General features: G+C 44.2%; 1 protein-coding gene across 1 annotated transcript in view; it reads left to right on the forward strand.

The window, feature by feature from the left end:
* Nucleotides 1-25783, forward strand: part of LOC137323576 (low-density lipoprotein receptor-related protein 1-like) — a 1400855-nt gene that overhangs the window by 1298138 nt on the left and 76934 nt on the right. Inside the window, exons 76-81 of the mRNA XM_067987196.1 lie at nt 2349-2590; nt 7670-7848; nt 8807-8913; nt 24795-24911; nt 25052-25228; nt 25450-25590. Of these exons, the coding sequence (XP_067843297.1) occupies nt 2349-2590; nt 7670-7848; nt 8807-8913; nt 24795-24911; nt 25052-25228; nt 25450-25590 (963 nt within the window). The remainder of the gene's footprint in view (nt 1-2348; nt 2591-7669; nt 7849-8806; nt 8914-24794; nt 24912-25051; nt 25229-25449; nt 25591-25783) is intronic.

Genomic DNA, 25783 nt, shown 5'->3' on the forward strand with positions numbered 1-25783 from the left:
ATATCTCAATTAAAAAATTAATATACAGCTGTAGGCAGAAAACTGAGAGGGAACATCTCAATGTTTGAGGCTTGTCTGACAAAACTTTGTGAGATCAGGATTAAATTTTCAATCCAATAAACAATCTCAGGTAAACAGGTAACTCAGTAAACTACCTGAAAGGGTGGTGGAAGCAGATTCAATAGTAACTTTCAAAAGGGAATTGGATAAATACTTGAAAGGAAAAAAATTGCAGTCTTATGGGAGAAGAATAAGGGGATGGGACTAATTGGATAGCTCTTTCAAAGAGCCAGCACAAGCACGACAGACTGAATGGCCTCCTTCTGTGCCGAATGACTCTAGGTTCTAAATCTTCAACTCAAAGGGAAAAAAATAAATACTCGTCTTATGTGCAAAATTGGTGGCATAAATCAAGTATCACTTCACTAATTTATATGAACTACTCTTCTCCCTGTGTTTTGTTAAAAATGAATGAACTGATTGAGAGATGACACCTGTTCACTGAGCTAGTGCGATCCTTTGCTAATGATACAAAATAGCATATCAGAGTGAAAATCAGACATCAATTAAGTGAGAAAATGAGCAGTTTCCACATTCCGATCCTTTGTGTTAACAGCTCATTAAATATGGAAACCAAGCGGAGGCAGAAGCACAGCAGGTGCAAATTACCCAGCTTTGTTAGAGCAAAAGAAAGTTTAATTTTCTGTAACCAATCTTGTGTCAGGGTTATGCCTCAATAGTTGGGAAGTCTGCAGTTTATCATCTTAGTAGGTACAGTGCAGGAGGAGGCCATTCGGCCCATTGTGCCTGTGTCGGCTCTTTTAAAAGAGCTTTCCAATTAGTCCTATTCCCCTGCTCTTTTCCCCCTAACCCTGTAATTTTTTTCCCTTCCAGTATTTATCTAATATATTGCGGAGGTTGTAGAAGCTCGAGGTAGATACAGCCCTAGGCTTTGACAACTTTCATCTCGTAATTATGAGGAGTTGACTCAGGAGAATGAGGTTCCCCTCACCAATCTTTTCGAGAGTTCACTGGACTTGGGTCACATCCTTGGGATTGGAAAGCAGTAAATGTGAATCCTATTTTTAAAGAGGGGAGTAGGGAAGGACTGCCAAATTTCATATATGAAAGCCTTAGCTCAATTATGAAGAAATTGTTGAATACTGCAATGAGGGATAGTACCAGGGCCAAGGATTAATTAGATAGCCAGGATCATTTTAGGAGTGGCAGTTTGTTCTTAACCAATATGTTGAATTTCTTTGAGGAGGTTTCAGATCGAGTGGATTTTGTATGCCTGGACTTCAGAATGACATTTGACACTGTCCCACATAATAGACTATGGCATAAGATTCAGACTAATAGAATTAATGGCAATATATTGGATTGGATTACAATTTGGCAGGTAAACTCAGCAAGTTTTGGTGTATGGAGAGGTGCCTGGGTGACGGTTAGTTTTTAGTGGTGTGCCACAGGGGTTGGGACCATTACTCTTTATCATTTTTATAAATGATTTGGAGGATGGAATCATGTCCAAAGTGTCAAATTTTCTGATAACACCAAACTGGGAGCAATGGCACATGATGATTATCAATGTGCACAAATTCAAAAGCACCTAGAGAAGCTAAGTCCGTGGGCAGAGAAGTGGCAGATTCAATTTAATACAAAGAAGTGTGAAATTATGCAATTTATCAGAGGAAATTGTGCATTATGTATTAGATGGAAAGGTGCTTGCAGTGTCATATTGCACTCCCTGTTTTAAAAAGGATAGTAAGTTATTGGAGAGAGTGCAAAAGAGGGCTACTAGATTAATTTCAGAACCAAGGGGACGGAGCTATGAGGAGAAGTTAGCTACCCACAGGACTTTTCTCTGTTTTAAAGAGAAGACCGAGTGGTGATTTGATAGAAGTTTTTAAGTTAATCAAGGGTTTGGAAAATATGTGTTCAGATAGGATTTTCTATCATGTATGAAATTCGAGAACAAGGGTAATCATTTTAAATTCAGGATGGGAAAAATAAGAAATTCAGGCAATTTTTTTTCATTAAAACAGCAATAAGCACTTGAAACATGTGCAATACCCAGAAAGGTTGGTGGAACAGCAAACAATTACAGGGTTCAAAAAAAGACTAGGCAAGTTCCTGTCAGCAAACAAGATTCAGATTTATAAGATTCATAATTATTATATGTATCAAGGTGATCTTATGGGAAGTTGGATAATAGATTAGATAGAGCAATGGTCCACACCTGGCCTGGAAATTGGTACTATGTTAGTAATCCATAAAAGGAGTGAAAACATTAGATGTGTAGCTGCAAGATAATGTAACCTTTTTTCCTTGTAATCTTCATACAGGTTCAGAACATCAAGTGCTCTACATTGCAACCAGAAATGAAATTCGTAGTATATATCCATTTGACCCCATCTCAGCCTATGAGCAAGTGTTTCAAGGAGATGAGACTGTCAAAATTAGTATGATGGATGTGTACATTAAAGGCAAAAAGATCTTCTGGACCAACGGGCACACAGGCAAAATCTCCTATATAGACATCTCAGACAAACGGAAGAGACAGACAAGTGATGCTACAGATCTGAATGTAATTTCAAAAAAGCACTAATTGAATGCATTAAATCATTAAGAATGAACTTTTAATAGCAAGTGCATTAATAATACAATTTACAATTGATTTCTGTACTCTTCAATTTTATTTTTGTCAATCATGGTCTTACATTATCTTTCCTAACATCTAGTTTTCCATTTCTATCTGTCTCACTTTTTTTTTGCTCATTATTAATTACATTCTGGTGTTTTGAGACTGAGCACTGTTATGATGTAATCCTGGGTGTTAATTCATATGAGAGTACTGGACAGATTTTGTGTCAAGTTTCTATAAATTTGGGTCCTATTTGGTATTATCTCCTGCAGCACCAAATGTTGTTTGCACTCGCACCAGGGATTTAAATGCAAATTATCCATATGGTAGATTACAATTGTTTTGATCACCCATAATAAAATCTGAACTGCTGAAGTGTCCCCAAAGGATGTTTTTTTTGACCATTTTTGGTCAGTCTGTGGTTGACACCTAGTAGCTGTCCTACGACCATGCTTTTGGTCACAAAATCATTGTGTTCTGCCACTAACTTATTTTTAGAAATGCAGTCGCAGATTATTGCTCCTGTTGTAGCAAGAATCCACTGTGATCATTTTTCCAACTGGAGGAGAGGGAATGGTAATGTCTCCTGGAGTCACTCATTTTGTTTGATGTTCCGGAGGAAACTGATAGCTTCAATGCTTCGAATATCAAAGTCCCACTTACCATTTTTAATTTTTTCTAATATATGTCTACCCAATTTATCCCCCCTCCCGTGAGGCATGTTTTCCTTAACTAAGAGCTCTCTGCCATTTTTGGATTATCCACCCTTGGGTACAGGGTGGTTTTCATATCCTGCCTATAGAGAAGCACCTCGCTTCTCACTGCTTCAGGTTGCCTGAAATCTTGAACTTACCACTAAAAGAATTGTATCCACCACTCCCAAAAAAGATCTAGCTTCAGGAGTCATACAAAAACCATGTTTTATGTGGCTTCCACAATAGTTAGAGAGATAAACAATCCACATTGTGCCAGCAGTCATGGTGCATCAGACAAGTCATAAATAAGGGAAGAGTATCTTTCGTATTTACCTGACGCCGAGCAATACAGATAATGCTTGTTGGCTGTTGTGTAAAGGTTTTGTCCAATCCCTTTCATGCAAGTAATGAATATAGCATTTTTCATGCTTTATTCATTGCAATAAAGGGTTTGAAACTATCTGTTTTTCAGTGCGATGTTTGGTTAATATGATGGAAATTAGCTCAACTCGAATTGTTTCCTGATCTTTAACTTTTGCGAGATCTGAGGATTCTTTTTTGCAGATTGTCATTTTACTGGTTAGTTAATTTTGTATGTACGTCAAATAGATGCGATCTCCGAAGTTAACTTTTTAGATGTCATAGGATCAAAATTATCAGTATGTAAGTGGCAGAATGCATACTTCCAAATTCTGCCAAACATTTGGCATATCCAGTATATATGAAAAAATACTGCAGATTATTTTCTCCAGCGATTTAAAATCTCCTTCATATCTTGCAGCCAGATAGAAAAACTAGAGACACTCTGGTCCAGTTTAAACTTGCAACTGTAGGTCAAATCAGACCAAAAATCTGCTGGAAATCTGATTGGCAATGTAGATGTGCTGAATTTTGCACTATGAATTGACCTCAGTTTAATTTTAATCCCATGTGGAGAGGATTTTGTGTAGGAACCAATTTTGAAGACAGTGGTAAAACAGTAAATACCAGATTCTCTCATGGGATACGCACACAACATACATCTAACCATAGAAAGAGTCACAGAGTAACCCTGCGGAGAGCCAGAATGTAATTAGGGTAGCTCTACTTGACCTGCTCATGTGGATTCATTGGGAGAAATTTTAACCCCAAGAACGGGTGGGTTGGTGGCGGGTGGAATGTTTAAAATTTTGCGGGACAATCGCAACCCGGCTCAAACACGCCCACTTCTGGGTTTCACGGAGGCGCATTTGGCTGCGTGCGAATAATCTACTCACTGGAGGTGGGTCAATAATTAATACAGGCAGGCGGGTACTTATCAGAGCAATTTAGCTGATTATCATATGTTAATGAAGTGATTTTAATTCAATCGATTTTAATTTAACAGGCATTAGAATTTAAAACTTCCAGCATGGGAATTCTGGCAGGTAAAAGGAGGCGAGAGGGCCAGATCCATGAAGTGAGTGCTTTTATTGCACTGCTTGTGGGCGAGGAGGAGCAGGAATGCTTCCCTGCGGCTCACCAAGCTTACCTTTTAAACACACTGCTTTCAGCCAACCCGCCCCCCCCCCCCCCCCACAATGATGTCCGACTTCCCCCCCACCCGCGCGATCGCCCCCCCCCCATCCAAACCCCAAAAACCCCGATCTTCCCTGACCCCCAATCCAAACCCCGAAGACTCCGATCTTTCCCCAGCATTCCCCCCCATCCAAACCCCGAAGACTCCAATCTCTCTCCAGCATCCACCCACCCATCCAAACCCTGAAGACCCTGATCTATCCCCGGCTGCTTTCCTGCCCGACAGATAGCCAGCTAGCCCATCAATCTGTCTGGCTGTCGGGCACGAAACTTGTTGAAAAATTTTTAAAGACCTCCTATGAATACTTTGCATTTGTCTTCACAAAAGAGGGGGACGATGCAGACATTGTAGTGAAGGAGGAAAAGGTGTGTGCAATATTGGATGGGCTAAACATAGTGAAGGAGGAATTATTAAGGGGTTTAGCATCTTTGAAGGTAGATAAATCGCCAGGCCCTGATGATATGTATCCCAGGCTGTTAAGAGAAGCAAGGAGGAAATAGCAGAGGCTCTGACTATCATTGTCCAATCTTCTCTGGCCAGAGGATTTGAGGACCGCTAATGTTGTACCTTTGTTTAAAAAGGGAGAAAAGGATAGACCGAGTAATTACAGGCCAGTCAGTCTAACCTCAGTGGTGGGCAAATTATTGGAAACAATTCTGAGGGACGGTAAAAATCATCATTTAGAAAGGCATGGATTAGTCAAGGATAGTCAGCATGGATTTGTTAAGGGAAGGTCGTGGCTGACTAACTTGATTGAATTTTTTGAGGAGGTAACAAGGAGGGTTGATGAGGGTAGCGCGTTTGATGTAGTCTACATGGATTTTAGCAAGGCTTTTGACATGGTCCCACATGGCAGACTGGTCAGAAAAGTAAAAGCCCATGGGATCGAAGGGAAAGTGGCAAGTTGGATCCAAAATTGGCTCAGTGGCAGGAAGTAAAGGGTAATGGTCAACGGGGGCTTTTGTGACTGGAAGGCTGTTTCCAGTGGGGTTCCACGGGGTTCAGTACTAGGTCCCTTGCTTTTTGTGGTATAAATGATTGAGACCTAAATGTAAGGGGCACGATTAAGAAGTTTGCATATGATACAAAAATTGGCCGTGTGGTTGATAGTGAGGAGGAAAGCTGTAGACTGCAGGAAGATATCAATGGACTGGTCAGTGGGTAGAAGAGTGGCAAATGGAATTCAATCCGGAGAAGTGTGAGGTAATACATTTGGGGAGGGCAAACAAGGCAAGAGAATACACGATAAATGGGAGGATACTGAGAGGTGTTGAGGAACAGAGGGACCTTGGAGTGCATGTCCACAGATCCCTGAAGGTAGCAGGACAGGTAGATAAGGTGGTTAAGAAGGCATACGGAATACTTTCCTTTATTAGCCGAGGCATAGAATATAAGAGCAGGGAGGTTATGCAAGAACTGTATAAAACACTAGTTAGGCCACAGCTTGAGTACTGCTTACAGTTCTGGTCACCACAGTACAGGAAAGATGTGATTGCACTAGAGAGGGTACAGAGGAGATTTCCGAGGATGTTGCCAGGACTGGAGAATTTTAGCTATGAGGAAAGATTGGATAGGCTGGGGTTGTTTTTATTGGAACAGAGGATGCTGAGAGGTGATTTAATTGAGGTATATAAGATTGAGGGGCCTAGATAGAGTGGATAGGCAGGACCTATTTCCTTAGCAGAGGGGTCAGTGATCAGGGGGCATAGATTTAAAGTGATTGGTAGAAGGATTAGAGGGGAGCTGAGGAGAATTTTTTTCACCCAGAGGGTGGTAGGGATCCAAAGCTCACTGCCTGAAAGAGTGGTAGAGGCAGAAACCCTCAACTCATTTAAAAATTACTTGGATGTGCACTTAGTGCCATAATCTCTAGGGCTATGGACCAAGTGCTGGAAAGTGGGATTAAGCTGGATAGCTCTTTTTCTGCCGGCATGGACACGATGGGCCAAATGGCCCCTCCTTCTGTGCCTTAACTTTCTATGATTCTATACAGTCAAAATTATCACAACATGTGGGAAACTGTAACTTCTGAGTTTCCCATCCGAAAATCTTTACCCCCACACTCTGCCCCCCCCCCGGCTCTCTTCCCGGCCCTGAGTTAATATCCAGCCCATTGATTCCATTAACAAAATCTGAGTTTCCAAGTGGGTTAGGATAGCTAAGAACGGAACGGGCATCAACCTTAGTGGTAGCATTCTTGCCTCTGTCTCAGAAAGTCGTGGGTTCAAGAAAAATTCCTGAGACTTGAGCACATAATCTAGGCTGACACTTCAGTGCAGTACTGACAGAGTGCTGCATTGCCAGAGGTGACATCTTTCGGATGAGACATTAAATCGAGCACCCGTCTGCTCAGATGGATGTAATAGATCCCATGGCACTATTCGAAGAAAAACGCAGGAATTATCCTGGTCTCCAGACCAACATTATTAGAAAAACAAATTATCTCATTGCTATTTGTGGGACCTTGCTGTGTGTAAATTGGCTGTAAAATGCTTTGGGAAGTCCTGAGATTGTGAAAGACGCTATATAAATGCAAGATCTTTCTTTCTAACAGACATTTCTTAGGGTGTGAGCTGTAGACTAGGTATCTTAGAATCACCAAAGTGAGGAATAAAAAAATACCTTATCTAAGATCTCTGGAAAAACTACCTCTTGTAATTCATTCAAGCATTTGATACTTACATTTCCCCAAAAGATGTTCTTGTGGAAAAATGGACAACTGCAACTTCTAAAAGCAAACATAATATGTAATTTTTATTTCCGCTTTAGATTCCTGGCTTCCAAGCACCCCAGGGCATCGCAGTTGACTGGGTTGCTGAAAATATCTATTGGACCGATTCTTTCAGAAATGTCATTTATGTGGCTAAGATTAATGGACAGAAGTACAAAAGACTTGTATTTGGGATGATGGACAAACCCTGTGCTATTGCTGTTGATCCAAGCAGAGGGTAAGGTGCTACATTTTCTAGGTTATTTTGAGCTGCTCAACCTATGTTCAGAAAACCAAGATGTGCACTTACCATAACCTGGCCACCAATATTATCCAACTATCAACGCAGCAAATTCAGAATGACCTGTGAACAGAGCTAAATTTGCCTATTCTGAAATATTAAATAGTATGTAACAGCAAATGCTGGAAATCTGAAATAAAACAGGAAATGCATAACAGCACAGGCAACATCTGAAAGAGAAAGAAAAGTCAATATTTGCTGTATTTCTAAAGTGAAATGTTAACTTGACTATCTCATGCAAATGCTAATTGAATTGCTGCATATTTCTACCATTTTCTATTTTTATTCCATTCAAATATATCTTCATTTTCAGACCAAATTTTGGCATTTAGAATCTGTTTAGACTGATGCATGTCACTTATGCTTCATATCTTCATATAAATGCATTTTGGGTATAATCAGGAAGAACTAGGCTTTCAATATAAAGCTTTTACTTTAAACAATAAAAATTGCAGAAGTTTCAGTTCAGAGCATTAATTAGTTTCTTCATAATTTCTAAAACTCACTGACTACAAAAGGCTTTAAATAGTTCAGGATTGGGACTCTACAGTATTTAGTTACAATTACAATCCTGACAGTTTCAGGTACATCTCCTAACTTGCCAGTATTTATTCAGAATTAAAATCACAAGTAGCTATAAATAGTTGTATTCACGTGGAACATTTAATTGACGACTTGGAATATCAGGCCCTGGGGGTATAATTAACCAGAACATGTGGAAGCTGGAATAAACAGCTAACTATTCTTGATGGAATACCTGTCATTCTTCGTCTAACTATGCTAAATAACAATGCACAGCTCGTTACCAATTTTTAATTTTGAAGTGCATATCTTAACCAAAATAGGCATTTTATTCTGCTTATTGTTTTGACACATTTATTTGTGATGGTTACAGAATGATGTATTGGACAGACTATGGTAAGCAGCCAAAGATAGAACAATCTGCCATGGATGGGACTCTGCGAAGAATTCTCATACATAAGGACCTGCAATGGCCTACAGGTAGTGTAAATGTCTGTGACATCAATGTGCAACCAATTCCTGATCTTTCAATGGTGAAACAGTAATGTTTTAAACGTAATGGGGGCATGTGTTAAACAGTGAGTAGTGGGCGGGGCACTGCCCTCCCAATGCAGTCGGTTGGAGGCCTGATAAATTTTTGTGATTGGGCCTTGATGGCATTGAATCAATAAGCTGCCAGCGCAAATTGCACTCCTTATATGCAGCTCACTTGCTGGGAATGTGGAAAAACTTTAATTGACTTGCAGCAGCACCTTCGAGGGGAGGAAGTGGTAGCAGTGGGTGTGAAAGGGAGCAGCAGTTTATTGTGGTAGGGAATTTTTTTGCAGCGCCTACAGCAGCAAGGAAATCAAATATTGGAAATCTTTAAGGCTCAAAGCACATAGGCAGATGCAGTGAAAATGTGTACCAGACCTGCTTACAGCTTACGCTGTACTGCAGCTAAGGGTACCTTTAAATACTGCTGGAAATGACCACCATCTTACTTGTATCACCCATGGTTTGTGGGCGGGTTAAGGAACTGGCGGTAGCACAAAAATAGCATTAGGGTATGAATTTTTTTTGTTTGTTCCTGGGATGTGGGCGTCGCTGGCAAGGTCAGCATTTATTGCCCATCCCTAATTGCCCTTGAGAAGGTGGTGGTGAGCTGCTTTCTTGAACCACTGCAGTCTGTGTGGTGAATGTTCTCCCACAGTGCTGTTAGGAAGGGAGTTCCAGCATTTTTACCCAGCGATGATGAAGGAACGACCATATATTTCCAAGTTGGGATGGTGTGTGACTTGGAGGGGAATGTGCAGATGGTGTTGTTCCCATGTTCCTGCTGCCCTTGTCCTTCTAGGTGGTAGAGGGCATGGGTTTGGGAGGTGCTGTCGAAGAAGCCTTGGCGAGTTGCTGCAGTGCATCCTGTGGATGGTACACACTGCAGCCACTATGCACCGGTGGTGAAGGGAGTGAATGTTCAGGGCGGTGTATGGGGTGCCAATCAAGCGGGCTGCTTTGTCCTGGATGGTGTTGAGCTTCTTGAGTGTTGTTGGAGCTGCACTCATCCAGGCAAGTGGAGAGTATTCCATCACACTCCTGACTTGTGCCTTGTAGATGTTGGAAAGGCTTTGGGGAGTCAGGAGGTGAGTCACTTGCTGCAGAATACCCAGCCTCTGACCTGCTCTTCTAGCCACAGTATTTATATAGCTGGTCCAGTTAAGTTTCTGGTCAGTGGTGACCCCCCCAGGATGTTGATGGTGGGGGATTCGGTGATGGTAATGCCGTTGAATGTCAAGAGGAGGTGGTTCGACTCTCTCTTGTTGGAGATGGTCATTGCCTGGCACTTGTCTGGGGCAAATGTTACTTGCCACTCATCAGCCCAAGCCTGGATGTTGTCCAGGTCTTGCTGCATGCGGGCACAGACTGCTTCATTATCTGAGGGGTTGCGAATGGAACTGAACACTGCCATCATCAGCGAACATCCCCATTTCTGACCTTATGATGGAAGGAAGGTCATTGATGAAGTAGCTAAAGATGGTTGGGCCTAGGACACTGGAATTCATCTCTTTTGTCCATGTTTGGACCAAGGCTGTAATGAGGTCTGGAGCCAAGTGGTCCTGGCGGAACCCAAACTGAGCATCGGTGAGCAGGTTATTGGTGAGTAAGTGCTGCTTGATAGCCCTGTCGATGACATCTTCCATCGCTTTGCTGATGATCGAGAGTAGACTGATGGGGTGGTAATTGGCCGGATTGGATTTGTCCTGCTTTTTGTGGACAGGACATAGCTGGGCAATTTTCCACATTGTCGGGTAGATGCCAGTGTTGTAGCTGTACTGGAACAGTTTGGCTAGAGGCGCGGCTAGTTCTGGAGCACAAGTCTTCAGCGCTACATCATTTGACCCCGATTTGCATTTATTAGTGAGGCCATCACCTATTCCCGGCAGGAGCTTTGGCTGCCTAAATCGAGATCTGCCCAAAGGTCAAAACAGGCGGTCAACCAGCGGTAATTTGGTAGGTCATCCTCCTCACAATTCTGATCTTGTTACTGTCATGTTTAGGCGTAAATGGGGCGATAGCAAGATAAAAATCTCTCTCGTTTCCTTCAAACCGCAGTTTTTCAAATGGTGCACAAATTGGGTTGTCTTTCAAAGTTTTCAACCAATCATCAGAGTGGATAGTCTGTTTATCTTTAAGAGCAGTAAAACATGGTAAGACTTATTTTCCGGTTACCATAGCTGATGGTGCCAGAGCGTACTGTGGGGCTGGGAAATCAAGCGGAGATTTCTACTTTTTTTTATCATGGTAAGCAGCCAAAGATAGAGCATTTTGCCATGGATAGGACTCTGAGAAGAACTCTCATACATAAGGACCTGCAATGGCCTACAGGTAGTGTAAATGTCTGTGACATCAATGTGCAACCAATTCTTGATCTTTCAATGGTGAAACAATAATGTTTTAAACATAATGGGGGTGATTTTTGATTTGGGCATATATTAAATAGTGAGCAGTGGGCGGGGCTCTGCCCACCCAATGCAGTCGGTCGGAGCCCTGATAAATTTTTGTGATTGGGCCTTGATGGCATTGAATCAATGAGCTGCCAGGGCAAATCGCACTCCTTATATGCTGGCCAGCCTAACGTGTTCTCGAACAAAACATGCAAGAGCATCTATCAGTACGAAAATCAATGTTCATGATATTGGAATCAACAAAGGTATGATTCTCCAATTTAGCTCTGCATTTGTGACAGCAGAATTGTTCAGCGTTTGTGTTTTTTGGCGGATTGTTTATTTGTGGAGGCTTTTACTCAATTCTCATTGCTACAATCAAAATTTTGGGTGTAGGAATTACAGTGGATATTCCTGTCTTAGTGTTATTTAGAGAAGGAAAAAGAGGGATGTGAAGCAGTTTCGATTGCACCAGAAGAGGACTGGCTGTTTCAGCATTTACCCATGTAGCCATGTCTATAGATGAAAGTTACCTTTACAGACTCCACTTCAGCAGGGAGGCTGAGATAATGGCCCCGGTATTAGCGTGGACGCAAGATGGCAGCAGCGGGGGGGATTGGGTGCATGGGTAACCCACCCAATAAAAAATTTCCGTTTTGCATGCAATCGCGAGTCAATTGGAGCCACTTAACGTGGCTTCCGGGTTTGCCGTCCAAAAGCTGCGCAGCGGGCGGACTGCGCGCCCGCATCACAGGCTGTCAGCTGGAGGAGCTTTATTTAAAGGGGCAGTCCTCCAATGGCTGCTCCTGGAGCAAACACCCACACACCACAATGGAGCAGCACAGGGGCAAGGATGAACCAAGATTCAATGATGCCTCACTCCAGGTGCTACTGGATGGGGTGCAGAGGAGGAGGGATGTGATCTACCCAGCAGTCGGGAGGTAGTGGTCTGTCTCTGCCACCAAGAAGGCCTGGCTCAAGGTGGCAGAGGAGGTCACCAGCAGCAGCAATGTCTCCCGCACCTGGATACAGTAGAGGAAGCGCTTCAGTGACCTAACTAGGTCAGCCAAAGTGAGTAAACTTATTCATTCTCCGACATTCTGTCTTCCACATCACTGCCCCTACCCCCCAATTCATTCTGCACTGCCAGCACTACTCTATCACATCACTCCCCACACCCACTTAAGGCTCATCCTCAACTTACCTGCACTTCACCACCTCCCCATTAGTCACCCCACCACTACCACTCAACCCAATTCTTATACAATGTCATGGCTCTGTCTCATACTCACCCTCTGATGCATCTCTTTCACGGTCAGCCTCATCCAAACCAATGCATTCATCGGTTGGCCACGTCACCATCACTCTATACTTTCTCCCCTTCTGGGAGAAGAGAGCTCAGAATGCACAGGAGAGGGCGAAGACCGGAGGGGAGGCCACAACAAATCGTCATATTCACAGATGCGGAGCAGGAGGCGCTGAACCTCAGCCAAACCCTCGATTGCCTATCCGTCGGGGGCGCCGAGACTGGCACCCGACAAATGACATAACTTTAACATATGAATTGATGTTAACATGCCTCGTCATCTTCAGCACCTCAGTATGCTTATCTCAACATGACACATCTGTGATGATTCTTAATATTACCTTCTGTTCTCTTACAGGGCCTTCAGTGACTGCTGTAACAGCAGAGGGTGATTCCTCAGAGGACCTACCGGCCTCTGAGGGTGCACCGTCACATATGAGCAAGCCATCCACCAGCACAGATACTCATACTACAGCGAGTCCTAGTCCTCAGTTAGTTGGGGTGGCACCTGGTGAGTTCATAGAATCATAGAATCATAGAAGTTACAACATGGAAACAGGCACTGGTGGCAGGGGCAGCTGCGGAGAGTCCGCTTCAGTGGGAGCACTCCTCTCCAGGCTCTGCTCAGCTAGACACAGATGCTGAACCCTGGGGGACACCCTTTAAAAGGAGTATGATCGAGGGGCAGCAGCACATTTGCGAGGCGCTGGAACAGGTGCCACGCGCACTCCCCACAATCAAGCAGAGGATGGAGGAGTCCAACACCTGCATGAGTGGAATGGTGGCACAGGTACGGGAGGGAATCTCTGAGATAGTGTCACAGGGACGTGAGCAACTCCCTGAAATACTGTCACAGGCACACATGAGGGCATTTCTGAGATAGTGTCACAGGGACGTAAGCAACTCTCTGAGATACTGTCAAGGGTAAGTGTGGGAATGTCTGCAATGGAGAGAAGGCCAGCCTCCATTGAGCTTCAAGCACGGCTCACAAATGAGTCCATTCAGGCCATGACAATGGCAATTGTACTCAGTGAACAACATTCTTCCGCTTTAAACAGGCAGGCAGATACACTAGCACTGGCCTTACAAGGCTTTGCACATGTCCTCCAAACTGTTGTCCAGCAGAGTGTTAGGAGTGATGTGGGCCTGTCCAGGGTAGGGATGATGGCGAAAGGAGACATGGAAATGGGGACGCCACTCAAAGCGCTCCCACGTCTCACCCATTGCCCGCCTCTCAACCAGTACCTGAAATACTGCCTCCTCTCCAGGTGGCCGAGTCTGCCCCTGCACAGGTGCATTGGAGCAGTCTTTGGAGGGGCCCTCATGGGCACCAAAACCCAGACGGCGTAGGCCCAAAACACCTAATCGGTCAGGACATGAACAAGAGCAACTTGCCACTGCCTCTGCTGCAGCCAGAGGGGATGCACCACATAGAAGTAGCCGGAAGAGAAAGGCGAAGGTTTTGTAAGCACAAAGGGGATGCACAAGGGTGTGAGTTGGTCATGTTTTTTATTTTTATTAGCTTTATGTTAAACTCACATTAAATATTATTATTGTCACCACTACTGCCACGTCTTGGCCATTCTTGACTGGCTTCTGTCATAAGGCCCTTTCAGGAGGTTCATCATGAACGACAGCGCTTGATGCCACCCATTGAGTCACTCTACAATGGGTGTTTGTGTAGTTGCAGGCCTGTTTTGTGCAGGGAGGGTTTGGGGGGATGGCTGTTGTGGGTGCTGCTCTATCCAGGTGGTGTGCGGACTGGACTCTTCTCATTGTCTGATGTTAGGAGAACCGTTCTCATATCAGTGTCTCCCTGGCCACACGAGCAGCCAGGTGAGCCGCTGCTCTGCCCATGGATTGCTCCCGCTCCTGCTTCTGCTCCTCCTCAATGTGGGTGGCAGATATGGATGGGGCCTCCTCAAGCGGCATCCCTCTCTGTTGTGCCATGTTGTGCAGGGCACAACACACTACTATGATGCATCCCACTTTGTCTGGTGCATATTAAAGCGCTCCCCCAGAACGATCAAGGCACCTGAATTGCATCTTGAGCAGCCCTATAGCATGCTCAGTTGTAGACCTAGTGGCGATGTGGCTGGCGTTATATCAACGCTGTTGCTCAGTGATGGGGGTTCCTCAGAGGTGTCATGAGCCACATGTGCAGGGGGTATCCCTTGTCCCCGAGGAGCCAGCCCTTAAGGGTGTTCGGTGCATGGAAGAGGGACGGGATGTTGGATTCCCGGAAGATGAAGGAATCATGGCAGCTACCAGGGAATCTGGTGTACACATGAGGGAATCTTTTGTGGTGGTCACAAACGAGCCAAGTGTTGATGGACTGATACCCCTTTCTGTTGATGAACAGTCCTAGCTCGTGTGGAGGTGCTCGTATTGCTAAATGGGTGCAATCGATTACACCCTGCACCCGTGGGAAACCAGCCACGGAGTGGAATCCCACTGGCCCCTCCGTCTGGCTGAAGTCATCCATGGGGAAGTTGACGTAGTACGAGGCCCTGGGAAACAAGCCATCGGTCACCTGCCTTATGCGCTTGCATGCAGACAACTGAGAGACCCGGGCGATGTCCCCGGTGGCACCCCGGAATGATCCGGAGGCAAAGAAGTTGAGGGCAGTGGTAACTTTGACAGTGACGGGTAAGGAGATGCTGCAGATATCTGCGACTACCTGGCGACTGACTCTGAACCTCCATATGCACTGCTTCTCAGAGAGGTCCAGGAAGCTGAGCCTCGGTCTGTGGACCCTGTTGCAAGGGTAGTGCCTCCTGCGATGGTGCTCTCTCTGTTGCCCCCTGTGCTCTTGTGCAGGTGCCTGTGGCGCAGCACCTTGTTGTGGAGCTCCACGTGGCAGTGGTGAACGCCGTGCCTGGCGAAGCTGGTGATGTTGCTCGTCCTCAGATGTAGTAGTGAATGCAGCCATGGTGCCCCCCATCCTGACGGTGTGAGTTTGAGGGGGTCCGCAAAGTATGTTTGAACAGCAGAATTTTGAGTGGAGAGTAAGAATTTTCAGTGAAAACACAAAGATCTTGCAGCCAAAACTTTGACTGAAAGAACAGAGTGCCCTGCTGCAATAAGTGACCTTTTCTCCCCATCTGTCAAATAATCATTTGCATCTCCCACTGGCTGCTGACTGAAACACGTCTGTTGCAACATGGAGTGTTTCCCACAGCATGGGAAACATGCTGAGGATGCTTCAAAATCGCACCCCTGCCAAAATGTGGAGGAAAATTAAGTACTTCAAGTACTTAAACTACCTCAACAGCTGTGTAAATGATCATTCCACCGGCTTTAATTGAAGGTGGAACTTCCGCATTCGGGAGGCGCGCGCACCCCCAAACACGTCAGTGGGGAACCCAGAAGTCTGCAGGTTGGAGCCGGGCTCCGAACCCGAACAGGATTTCCCCGATTTTCGGAGTCCCCCCGCCCCCAATGCACCCGCAATTTCCCAGGAAAATCGAGCCCAATGTGCCTCTACAACCTCTACCACAAGGACAGCACAGCCAGTGGCAGTCAAGTTCACCACAGCCCTGTGCTTTAATGGCTCAGGCTCATTCCAAGATATCACAGGGGACATCTCTAACATCATGCAGTGCACAGATGCATTGTTCATCAGGGAAAAAGACATCATTTTCTCTCCAGAAGCTCTGCAGCAGAATGAGAGGATCCTTCACATTGCAGGATTCCCCAAAGTCAAGGATATTATCGATGGTACCTATGTGTTCGTCTGCACCATAGCACACAAATTATCCCTTTCAGGAACCACATAGAGATTTGCTGTACCAATGTGCAGACGGCAATGATCAGCAAACAGGATCATCGCGGTCAATGCCCATTTCCCAAGCAGCAGTCGTGACACCTTAACCTTGAGGCATTCCTCTGTGTCTAGGCTATTTGAAAGAGAAGGTGAACAGCAAAGGTGGCTTCTAGGAGGCCAAGGCTACCCTCTTCAATTTTTAAAGAATTCATTCTTGGGATGTGGGTGTCGCTGATAAGGTCGGCATTTATTGTCCATCCCTAGTTGCCCTGAAAAGGTGGTAGTGGGCCTTCTTTTTGAACCACTGGTAGTGGTTTGATACAACTAAATGGCTTGCTAGGCCACTTCAAAGGGCAGTTAAGAGTCAACCACATTGGTGTGGGACTGGCATCACATATAGGCCAGACCAGGTAAGGACGGCAGGTTTCCTTCGGACACTGGTGAACCAATTCGGTTTTACCGACAATCCGACAGCTTCATAGTCACTTTTACTGATCCCGGCTTTTTATTTCCAGCTTTTTAAAAAATAAATTCAAATTCTCAACTGCCATGGTGGGATTTGAAATCACGATCTATGAATTATTAGTCCAGGCCTCTACTTGTCCTGTAACATAACCACTATATAACCATACCCAATTGTGGCTCATAGAACCATTGGAACAGTGAAAGTAAGCAACAAAGCAAAAATACAAACTGCATACATCCACCCATATCATTATTGTATGCACCATAGGCATTTTGAAGCAGCTCTTCAGATGCCCGGACAAATCAGGCCTTCTAACAATAGAATCCCACCAAGCTCTTCAAGATTATCATAGCCTACTGCATGATCAACATCTTTGCCATCCTGAGAGACCTAACAATGGAGCATAGAGGACGAGAAGAAGGTCCACCCAAGGGCAGAGCAAGGCAGTGACCGTTTGTCAGAAGATATCTCTGCTGAAATACTTTTGCAGGCAGCAAAAGTCATACAGTAGGTGAGCTAAGTGCCTTGATTTCCCAATGCATTAACAGTCCTCTTCAAGTACGCACAATGCAGTGACCCTATACATCTTCAGCAATGTTGGCGTCTGCATTAACTCAACTGCTATGGATACCAATGCTTTGCTCTAGTGATACTTTATTCTACATCCTCAAAGAAAAACTCTCTGGACACAGTGGAAATAAAATGCAATGAAATGTAATTCCCTAAAAGTTTTTTGTCCAGTTGATTCCCCTTGGTGACAGTGTATATTGTATGCGTTCAGTATGTTAATCTTGGACTTCACCAGGGGCAGAAGTAAGCAAGATGGCTGGTTGCATCGTGTCATTGGGAGTAAGATGGCTTTGTATCTCCTTATGCTGACGATGGGGTGGCCCTGCAAGTGCCATCCAATACTGCGGTGGCAACTGATCCTGTCAACTTTCTGGTATATAAGTTGTCATTTCAGGGCTAGAGCTGAATGGGCCAGATGTGACATCACCCTGAGAAACAGCCGCAGCCTCAGTTTCCAACTGTAGCCATAAACCTGATGCTGGGCACCGCACCTCTTCAGCATGTCCACTGATCTGCATGAGAGCAGACCTCTGGGTGCATTTGAGCACATTGAGTCTTTGCATAATGTCTCCATCGCAGCAGTTTGAGGATTCACCATGGATACTCCAACTTGCTCAGCACCTCTGTCGCTGGGGACTCTGCTGCAGAGTTGCCACATGCTTCTTGGTAGACTGCAGTTCTGTTCAGTGGTCATGCACAATGGATATTGCCTGGTTCCATTCTTATCTATCCCGTCGTAGCCAAGAGAATCACCTGCAATTGCTTCTCTTCCCACTCCCGCACCGTTACCTCTAGAGTCCCCCGAGGATCTATCCTTGGCCCCCTCCTATTTCTTATCTACATGCTGCCCCTCGGTGACATCATCTGAAAACACATCAGGTTCCACATGTACGCTGACGACATCCAGCTCCACCTCGCTACCACCTCCCTCGACCCCTCCACTGTCTCTGATTTGTCACACTGCTTGTCCGACATGCAGTACTGGATGAGCAAAAATTTCCTCCGATTAAATATTGGGAAGACCGAAGCCATTGTCTTCGGGGCCCCGCCACAATCTCCATTCCTTAGCCATTGACTCCATCTCTCTCCCTGGCCACTATCTGAGGCTGAACCAGGTCATTTGCAACTTTGATGTCATATTTGACCCTGAGATGAGCTTCAGACCCCATATCCGCTCCATCACCAAGACCGCCTATTTCTACCTCCATAATATCGCCTGTCTCTGCCCATGCCTCAGCTCATCTGCTTCTGAAACCCTCAACCATTCCTTTATTACCTCTAGACTTGACTATTCCAATGTTCGCCTGGCTGGCCTCCCATTTTCCACCCTCTATAAACTTGAGCTCATCCAAAACTCTGCTGCCCGTATCCTAACTCGCACCAAGTCCCATTCACCCTTCACCACTGTGCTCACTGACCAACATTGGCTCCCAATCCAGAAACGCCTCGATTTTAAAATTCTCATCCTTGTTTTCAAATCCCTCCATGGCTTTGCCCCTCACTACCTCTGTAACCTCTGAGATCACTGCGCTCCTCCAATTCTTGACTCTTGCGCATCCCCGATTTTAATCGCTCCACCATTGGCGGTCGTGCTTTCAGCTGCCTCGGCCCTAAGCTCTGGAATTCCCTGCCTAAACCTCTTCGCCTCTCTACCTCTCTCTCCTCTTTTAAGTGGCTCCTTAAAACCTATCTCTTTGACCAAGCTTTTGGTCACCTGGCCTGATATCTCCTTACGTGGCTCGGTGTCAAATTTTGTTTGATAATCGCTCCTGTGAAGCATCTTGGGACATTTTACTACATTAAAGGTGCTACATAAATGCAAGTTGTTGTTGGATTTGGGTAGTGAACCTGCTGGACTTTGCAGGATGCTTGGCATCCTTCTTTTGAATACAGGTCATGTAAGGACTGAATCCCTGTGCTTTGTAAGCAAAATAAGGACATGACCCTGTAGCCATGAGATACCTACTCTTGTTCTGCTACCACCAGAGTATTACCAGTGCACCCTCCTCAGATTATCTATCTGAGATCAATATACCTCGGATGGTGCTTACTGGAATGAGTTATGTAGGGTGCTGGCTTCTTGAGTGGCGTGGGACATGTGGTTGCTTATTTGGGTTTACCTGTAATGTTGGCTGCACAACACCCCTTTAAACATTGCTTACATAGATAATACTGTGTGTCATGTTGGTATACCGCAATGTGTGTGAGTGAGTAGAGGAAAGAAGAATAACTGGACAATGAAGATACCAGCTCTGAGCTCCAGGAACGCCAATGATTTTACTCTGGCCCACTCCATCTATGTTATCAGGCTAAAAGGCATTGAACATGGCTTGTTGAGATTGACTTAATGGTCTCTCCTACTGTGCTTCTCTACTTTATCCTACATGTAGAGAAGTAGTGGTGAGATATTGGAAGTTTGAAGAGCACTTGGAGTGAGAACCAAATGTTCACTATGCATCTCCGGTATGCTTGAGTAAGTGAATGTGCCTCATGCAAGTAGGTTGTGTTGTAAGATTGGGTTAGGGAATTATCCTTCCAAAAAGTTGGAAGTGTAGTAAACAGTGTGGAAGATAGTAATAGATTTCAAGAGGACATTGACAGACTGATGGAAATGGGCAGACACATGGCAGATGAAATTTAATGCAGAGAAGTGCGAAGTGATACATTTTGGCAGGAAGAACGAGGAGAGGCAATATAAACTAAATAGTACAATTCTAAAGGGGGTGCAGGAACAGAGAGACCTGGGGGTAAATGTGCATAAATCTTTGACAACAATTTTACAACACCAAGTTATAGTCCAGCAATTTTATTTTAAATTCACAAGCTTTCGGAGGCTTCCTCCTTCGTCAGGTGAACGATGTGAAAATGAAATCCTCGAAATGAAATCGCATTTATAATTCACAGAACAATGCTTGGTGATTACAGACAGTTTTTTCAACTGCCCGTTGCCAAGGCAATCAGTGTGCAGACAGACAGGTGTTACCAGATGCCCCAGAGCATGGTACATTGGCGAGACCATGCAGACGCTGCGACAACGGATGAACGGACACCGCGCAACAATCGCCAAACAGGAGGGTTCCCTCCCAGTCGGGGAACACTTCAGCAGTCATGGACATTCATCCACCGACCTTCGGGTAAGCGTACTCCAAGGCGGCCTTCGAGACACACGACAACGCAAAATCGTCGAGCAGAAATTGATAGCCAAGTTCCGCACCCATGAGGACGGCCTCAACCGGGATCTTGGGTTCATGTCACGCTACACGTTACCCCACCAGTGAACAAATGTTATCTGTTTTTAATATAACGGGTCAGTTGCTGTCTTTTCTATGTTTCTACCTCTCTATCTCTGTTTTTTTTTGTTTGTTGTTTTTTTTGGTGATTTGTATATTCTGAGACCTGGCAGGTAACACCTGTCTGTCTGCACACTGATTGCCTTGGCAACGGGCAGTTGAAAAAACTGTCTGTACTCACCAAGCATTGTTCTGTGAATTATAAATGCGATTTCATTTCGAGGATTTCATTTTCACATCGTTCACCTGACGAAGGAGGAAGCCTCCGAAAGCTTGTGAATTTAAAATAAAATTGCTGGACTATAACTTGGTGTTGTAAAATTGTTTACAATTGTCAACCCCAGTCCATCACCGGCATCTCCACATCATAAATCTTTGAAGGTTGAGAAAGCGGTTAAAAAAGCTAACCGGATCCCGGGATTTATAAATAGAGGCATAGAGTGCAAAAGCAAGGAAATTATTAAACACTGGTTCAGCCACAACTGGAGTATTGTGTCCAATTCTGGGCACCACATTTTAGGAAGGATGTGAAGGCCTTAGAGAGGGTGCAGAAAAGATTTACTAGAATGGTTCCAAGAATGAGGGATTTCAGTTACGTGGATAGTTTGGAGAAGCTGGGATTGTTCTCCTTAGAGCAGAGAAGGTTCAGAGGAGATTTGATAGAAGTGTTCAAATCATGATGGGTTTAGATAAAGTAAATAAATAAAGAGAAACTGTTCCCATTGGCGGAAGGTTCGAGAACCAGAGGACACAGATTTAAGGTGATTGGCAAAAGAACAAAAGGCGACATGAGGCAAAAACTTTTTTACGCAGCGAGCAATTATGATCTGGAATGCGCTGCCTGAAAGGGTGGTGGAAACAGATTCAGTCGTGGCTTTCAAAAAGGAATTGGATTAATACTTGAAGGGAAAAAGTATGCAGAGCCACGGGGAAAGAGTGCGGGAATGGGACTAGCTGGATTGCTCTTACAAAGCCGGCCCGGGCTTGATGGGCCATTTGGCCGTCTCCTGTGCTGTAACCTTTCTATGATTCTATGATAATACAACAGCAGTTTCAGTTTTAAATGCAATAAAATATGCCCTGCTGCAGTACTGGCATGCATGCTTGGAAAGAGCATTTTTGTGAGGCTTGGCATGTAGCCTCAGTCATAGTTGTACATGGTGAGAGAACACTGCGGCATGTTTGATTTGTCCATCTACTTGGTACAGTGAAATATTCACCAGATAACCTGAGGCTAAACTTTTGTCTTGTCTGCTCTCACGTCCTTTGGCTGTTTAAGACATTATTTACTCTGTCTGCCACCTCTTGCTGAGCAGAGTGTAAAGTTCTGCTGTAGGGAGAGTACCCTGGTGTCCCAGACAGGGCACTTCTTTGCTACACTTACAACTATAGAACCATGTCCTGCTCTTCAATAATGCAATCCAAAACTAATCCCACTGCCTTGCTCTGACTCTATAGCATTGTATCTTCCTCTATTTCAAGAATTTATCGAACTTTCCCTTAAAAGATGCAATGATCTCTGCCTCAACATTCTCTGTCACAAAGTATTTCATCCTTCAACAACCCTCTGTATAAAGAAATTTCTCCAAACTTTCCACTCTCAGTGATAATTTTAAATTAATAACCCTTTGTCACTGACTCTCCAACCAGAGAAAATAGTCTTTCCCTGTTAACTCTATCAAAACTCTTCATAATTAAACAAAAAAATTCTACTGAATCTCCTCTTAGACTTTTCTGCTCAAGTGGAAATAGTCCCCGTACCTCAAGTCTCTCCGAGCTCCTATAGGTTCACATCCCTGGCGTCATCCTGTTAAGCGCCTTCAAAACAGGATCTTAAAAGAGGTGCTTTGCATAATTGCCCAGTCATATCCAGTTCTATGCTCTTTAACATTTAAATACTCTTTAAAAGCTGCGGCTGTGACTTTAAGAGCTGCAGCTGCACACTCTTCCCCCACATCCACTGAAAATAAGCTCTTACAGGCATACAGGCAACCATCAATCCAGGTCGGGAACTCGCTGTGCGTAGATAATAATGCTGACCCCAGGAAATCTCAGGATTACCATCTGGCATGATGTCAGTGAATGCCAGGCTGACTGTGCTCTGGTGCTGCTGTGTTACTACTGGGATTAGAAAGAACGTTCTTAGTGTTTATAAGTGAACTCATGTACTCATGGTGCGAATCATGTACTGCGTGCAGTCAAAAAGGTATTATTCAGACAACACATTATTTTCACAGATAGGCTTGTATTTTTTTTCTCTTCTCCTCTCCTGATGGGGTATGGCTCTTTGAGGTCTGACAATGCTCCAGTGCTTCACTCACTGGTCATTCTTCACAAACAGCCTAAACAGTGTAAGTTAGCTGCAGGGGCATCAGAGCCAAGCCTAGTCTTCCTGCAACTTCGATATACTCACACTTGCCAGAGGGTCACTGGATAGAAATGAGGTGCAGGAACCCTGACTGATACTTTTTCTCTTTTTAGCCCAAGAACAATAGCCTGGCCCAATTGTAGGCCTCACTGCTTGCACTTTGCTCCTGAATATCACTGAATCTGAACTTTCTCTGTTACTTTTTTGGTGTCTGCATTGAATGTGTCTGAAGAGAGTGTAGCAGTATAAATTTCATGGGAACGACTGGAAGAAGACTTTGCACCCAGATTTCCTGTAACAGCACCAGGTGCAGTGCAGGAGTAAATTATCCTCCTCATAACGTAGTGCTACTGATTTCTGAGCTGTTGTTAGGCACTATCAGTCTTAAGGGACAGGCTGGTTTTGTCAAGATAGGTCTTTATTTTTGACTTTTCAAATAATTGCAGAATACTGTTAGTATTTTACACATGGTAATAGAGACCATGTTCATTATTGTGCAATCCTCCACCACTGTGCCCTCTTCCCCCCCCCCCCCCCCCCCAACCCCCTGGCCTCCTTTTGCAATATGTCTTATTTGGAGGCACATAAGGGGAAACAACCACAAGCCCCTTGACAGCTGCTGAAGTCATTGGCCTGGCCCTCTCCTGAGCTATTAATAACTGTTTCCTACCACAGAGTAGGAAGCCCCCCTCCCACATTATATGCCTGTTCCATGCCACCTGGAACAAAATAAGAAGATTTACAGTCAAACCAACACCCTTCCCTGATCCCCACAGCATCATTTTTTCATATCCACACTTGTTTTCTCTGTTCTTCCATCTACTGTTTGGCACCACAGTGCCAGCCTCTTACCAGCTCCCTCCAATGGCATGCTTTCCAGGGTGCTGCTTGGGGTGCTGCTGCCATCCTAGCCATGACTAATTTGCACAAACTTAATCACAAAAGACAGAACCTTTAAATACATGTGAACGCTACAAACATTCTGCCCATTACCTTTAGAAAACAAAGATCTTTTAGGTCTCTCATGGTGCTTCCATTTGATCTATCCCTTTCACATTGTTGCTGCCTTTAAGGTCCAAGTAGTTCTGGGACTTCCTCTCAGGATCTTCAAAGCACCCAGTGGAGCACCAGTAGTGCCCAACACCCACTCCACTTAAATGAGGGCTCAGAGAAAAATCCTGGTATTTTAGTGCTTCTAGTGCATTACATACACATTGTTCCCAGTCAGTGCCAGGAGAGGAAGGTAATACCTGGTAAGTCTTCAGGCCCTTTAATCTGACCATTAAATGCGAATATACATTGACAATTCCGGTCAAATGCAGATTTTCTGGAGAATGCATTGTGCTCCTTAAAATATATATTTTTAAATCAGTATAAAGTCTTTTTAATCATACTTTTTATTCTGAAGACATAGACTTATCAACAATGGGATTTTTTTCTGTTAATCTCAGGCAGAAATGAAAATAGATGGCTATAAAATTGAAAGCAAACCTTGGACAGTCTAATCATTAAGAAAACCATGAAAATTAGGGACAAGGCAATAATTGCTGGCCTTGCCAGCAACGCCCACATCCCATGAACGAATAAAAAACAAGTATTTATTTACAGAGACTGTTAACCCTACAAACACAATAATCAGCTTTAAATGTGAATTTTTTTTCCTCCCCTTAGGATTGGCTCTTGATCACTTCAACCAGCGCTTGTATTGGGCAGACGCCAAGCTTTCCATTGTAGGCAGTGTCCGTTTTGATGGCAGTGATTCTGTTGTAGTGGCCAGCATTAAACAAGGTAGCATAAACTTCACTTTCTTAGTTTGTTAGTATTTCTGATCTGAAAAGAAAATGATGGATACTGATAATTAATTTAATTACGTCCTATTTTTTCCCCATTAGTAAAAATCTAAGAACACAATCTGTTTTATGTTCAAGGTCTCCTAAGTCCATTCAGCATTGATGTTTTTGAAGATTATATTTATGGAGTGACACATACCAATAGTCGTGTTTTTAAAGTGCACAAATTTGGACGTGCTCATCTTGAATACCTGGTCTCTGGTCTCAGCGATGCCTCAGTTACAGTAGTGTTCCATCAGTACAAACAGCAAGACTGTAAGTAACAGCACTGACTTAACATAGCTACTTTGCTCAGGGAGGATTCTGCAATTTAAGATTTTTTGATGCCCTGGCTTTTAATTTTATTGCAGCTTCTTGCAAAAGTAAATGGCAATCTTGGGCATCAATTATTACGAAACACAGTCTGAGTAAAATGCATCAGAATGCTTGGGATCATGTAGACTGTTAGTAACTTACACTTTCTTTGCATTCTACAGTACCGAATCCTTGCAGCAAAAAGAACTGCGAATGGCTTTGTTTGCTGAATCCTACTGGTGTAACATGTTTGTGTCCAGATGGAAAGAACATGATTAATGGAACATGTGTCGATGTAGATTCTCCTACTGCACTACCTTATGGTGAGTACTGCTGTATTTCCTGACATTGATCACTCTGGCCAAAAATAACTCTCAAATGTCTCTCAAAATATTCATAATAAATTTATGAAAGTGGCATGAAATATTATGAATATTGCAGGGTTTTTTTTGTTAAAATGTCAGTATCATTTCCTCCAAATACCCGCCCACCCCCCTCCAGTTTTGTGCTCATCGA

This window comes from Heptranchias perlo, chromosome 7 (assembly GCF_035084215.1).
Source record: "Heptranchias perlo isolate sHepPer1 chromosome 7, sHepPer1.hap1, whole genome shotgun sequence".
Taxonomy (NCBI): domain Eukaryota; kingdom Metazoa; phylum Chordata; class Chondrichthyes; order Hexanchiformes; family Hexanchidae; genus Heptranchias; species Heptranchias perlo.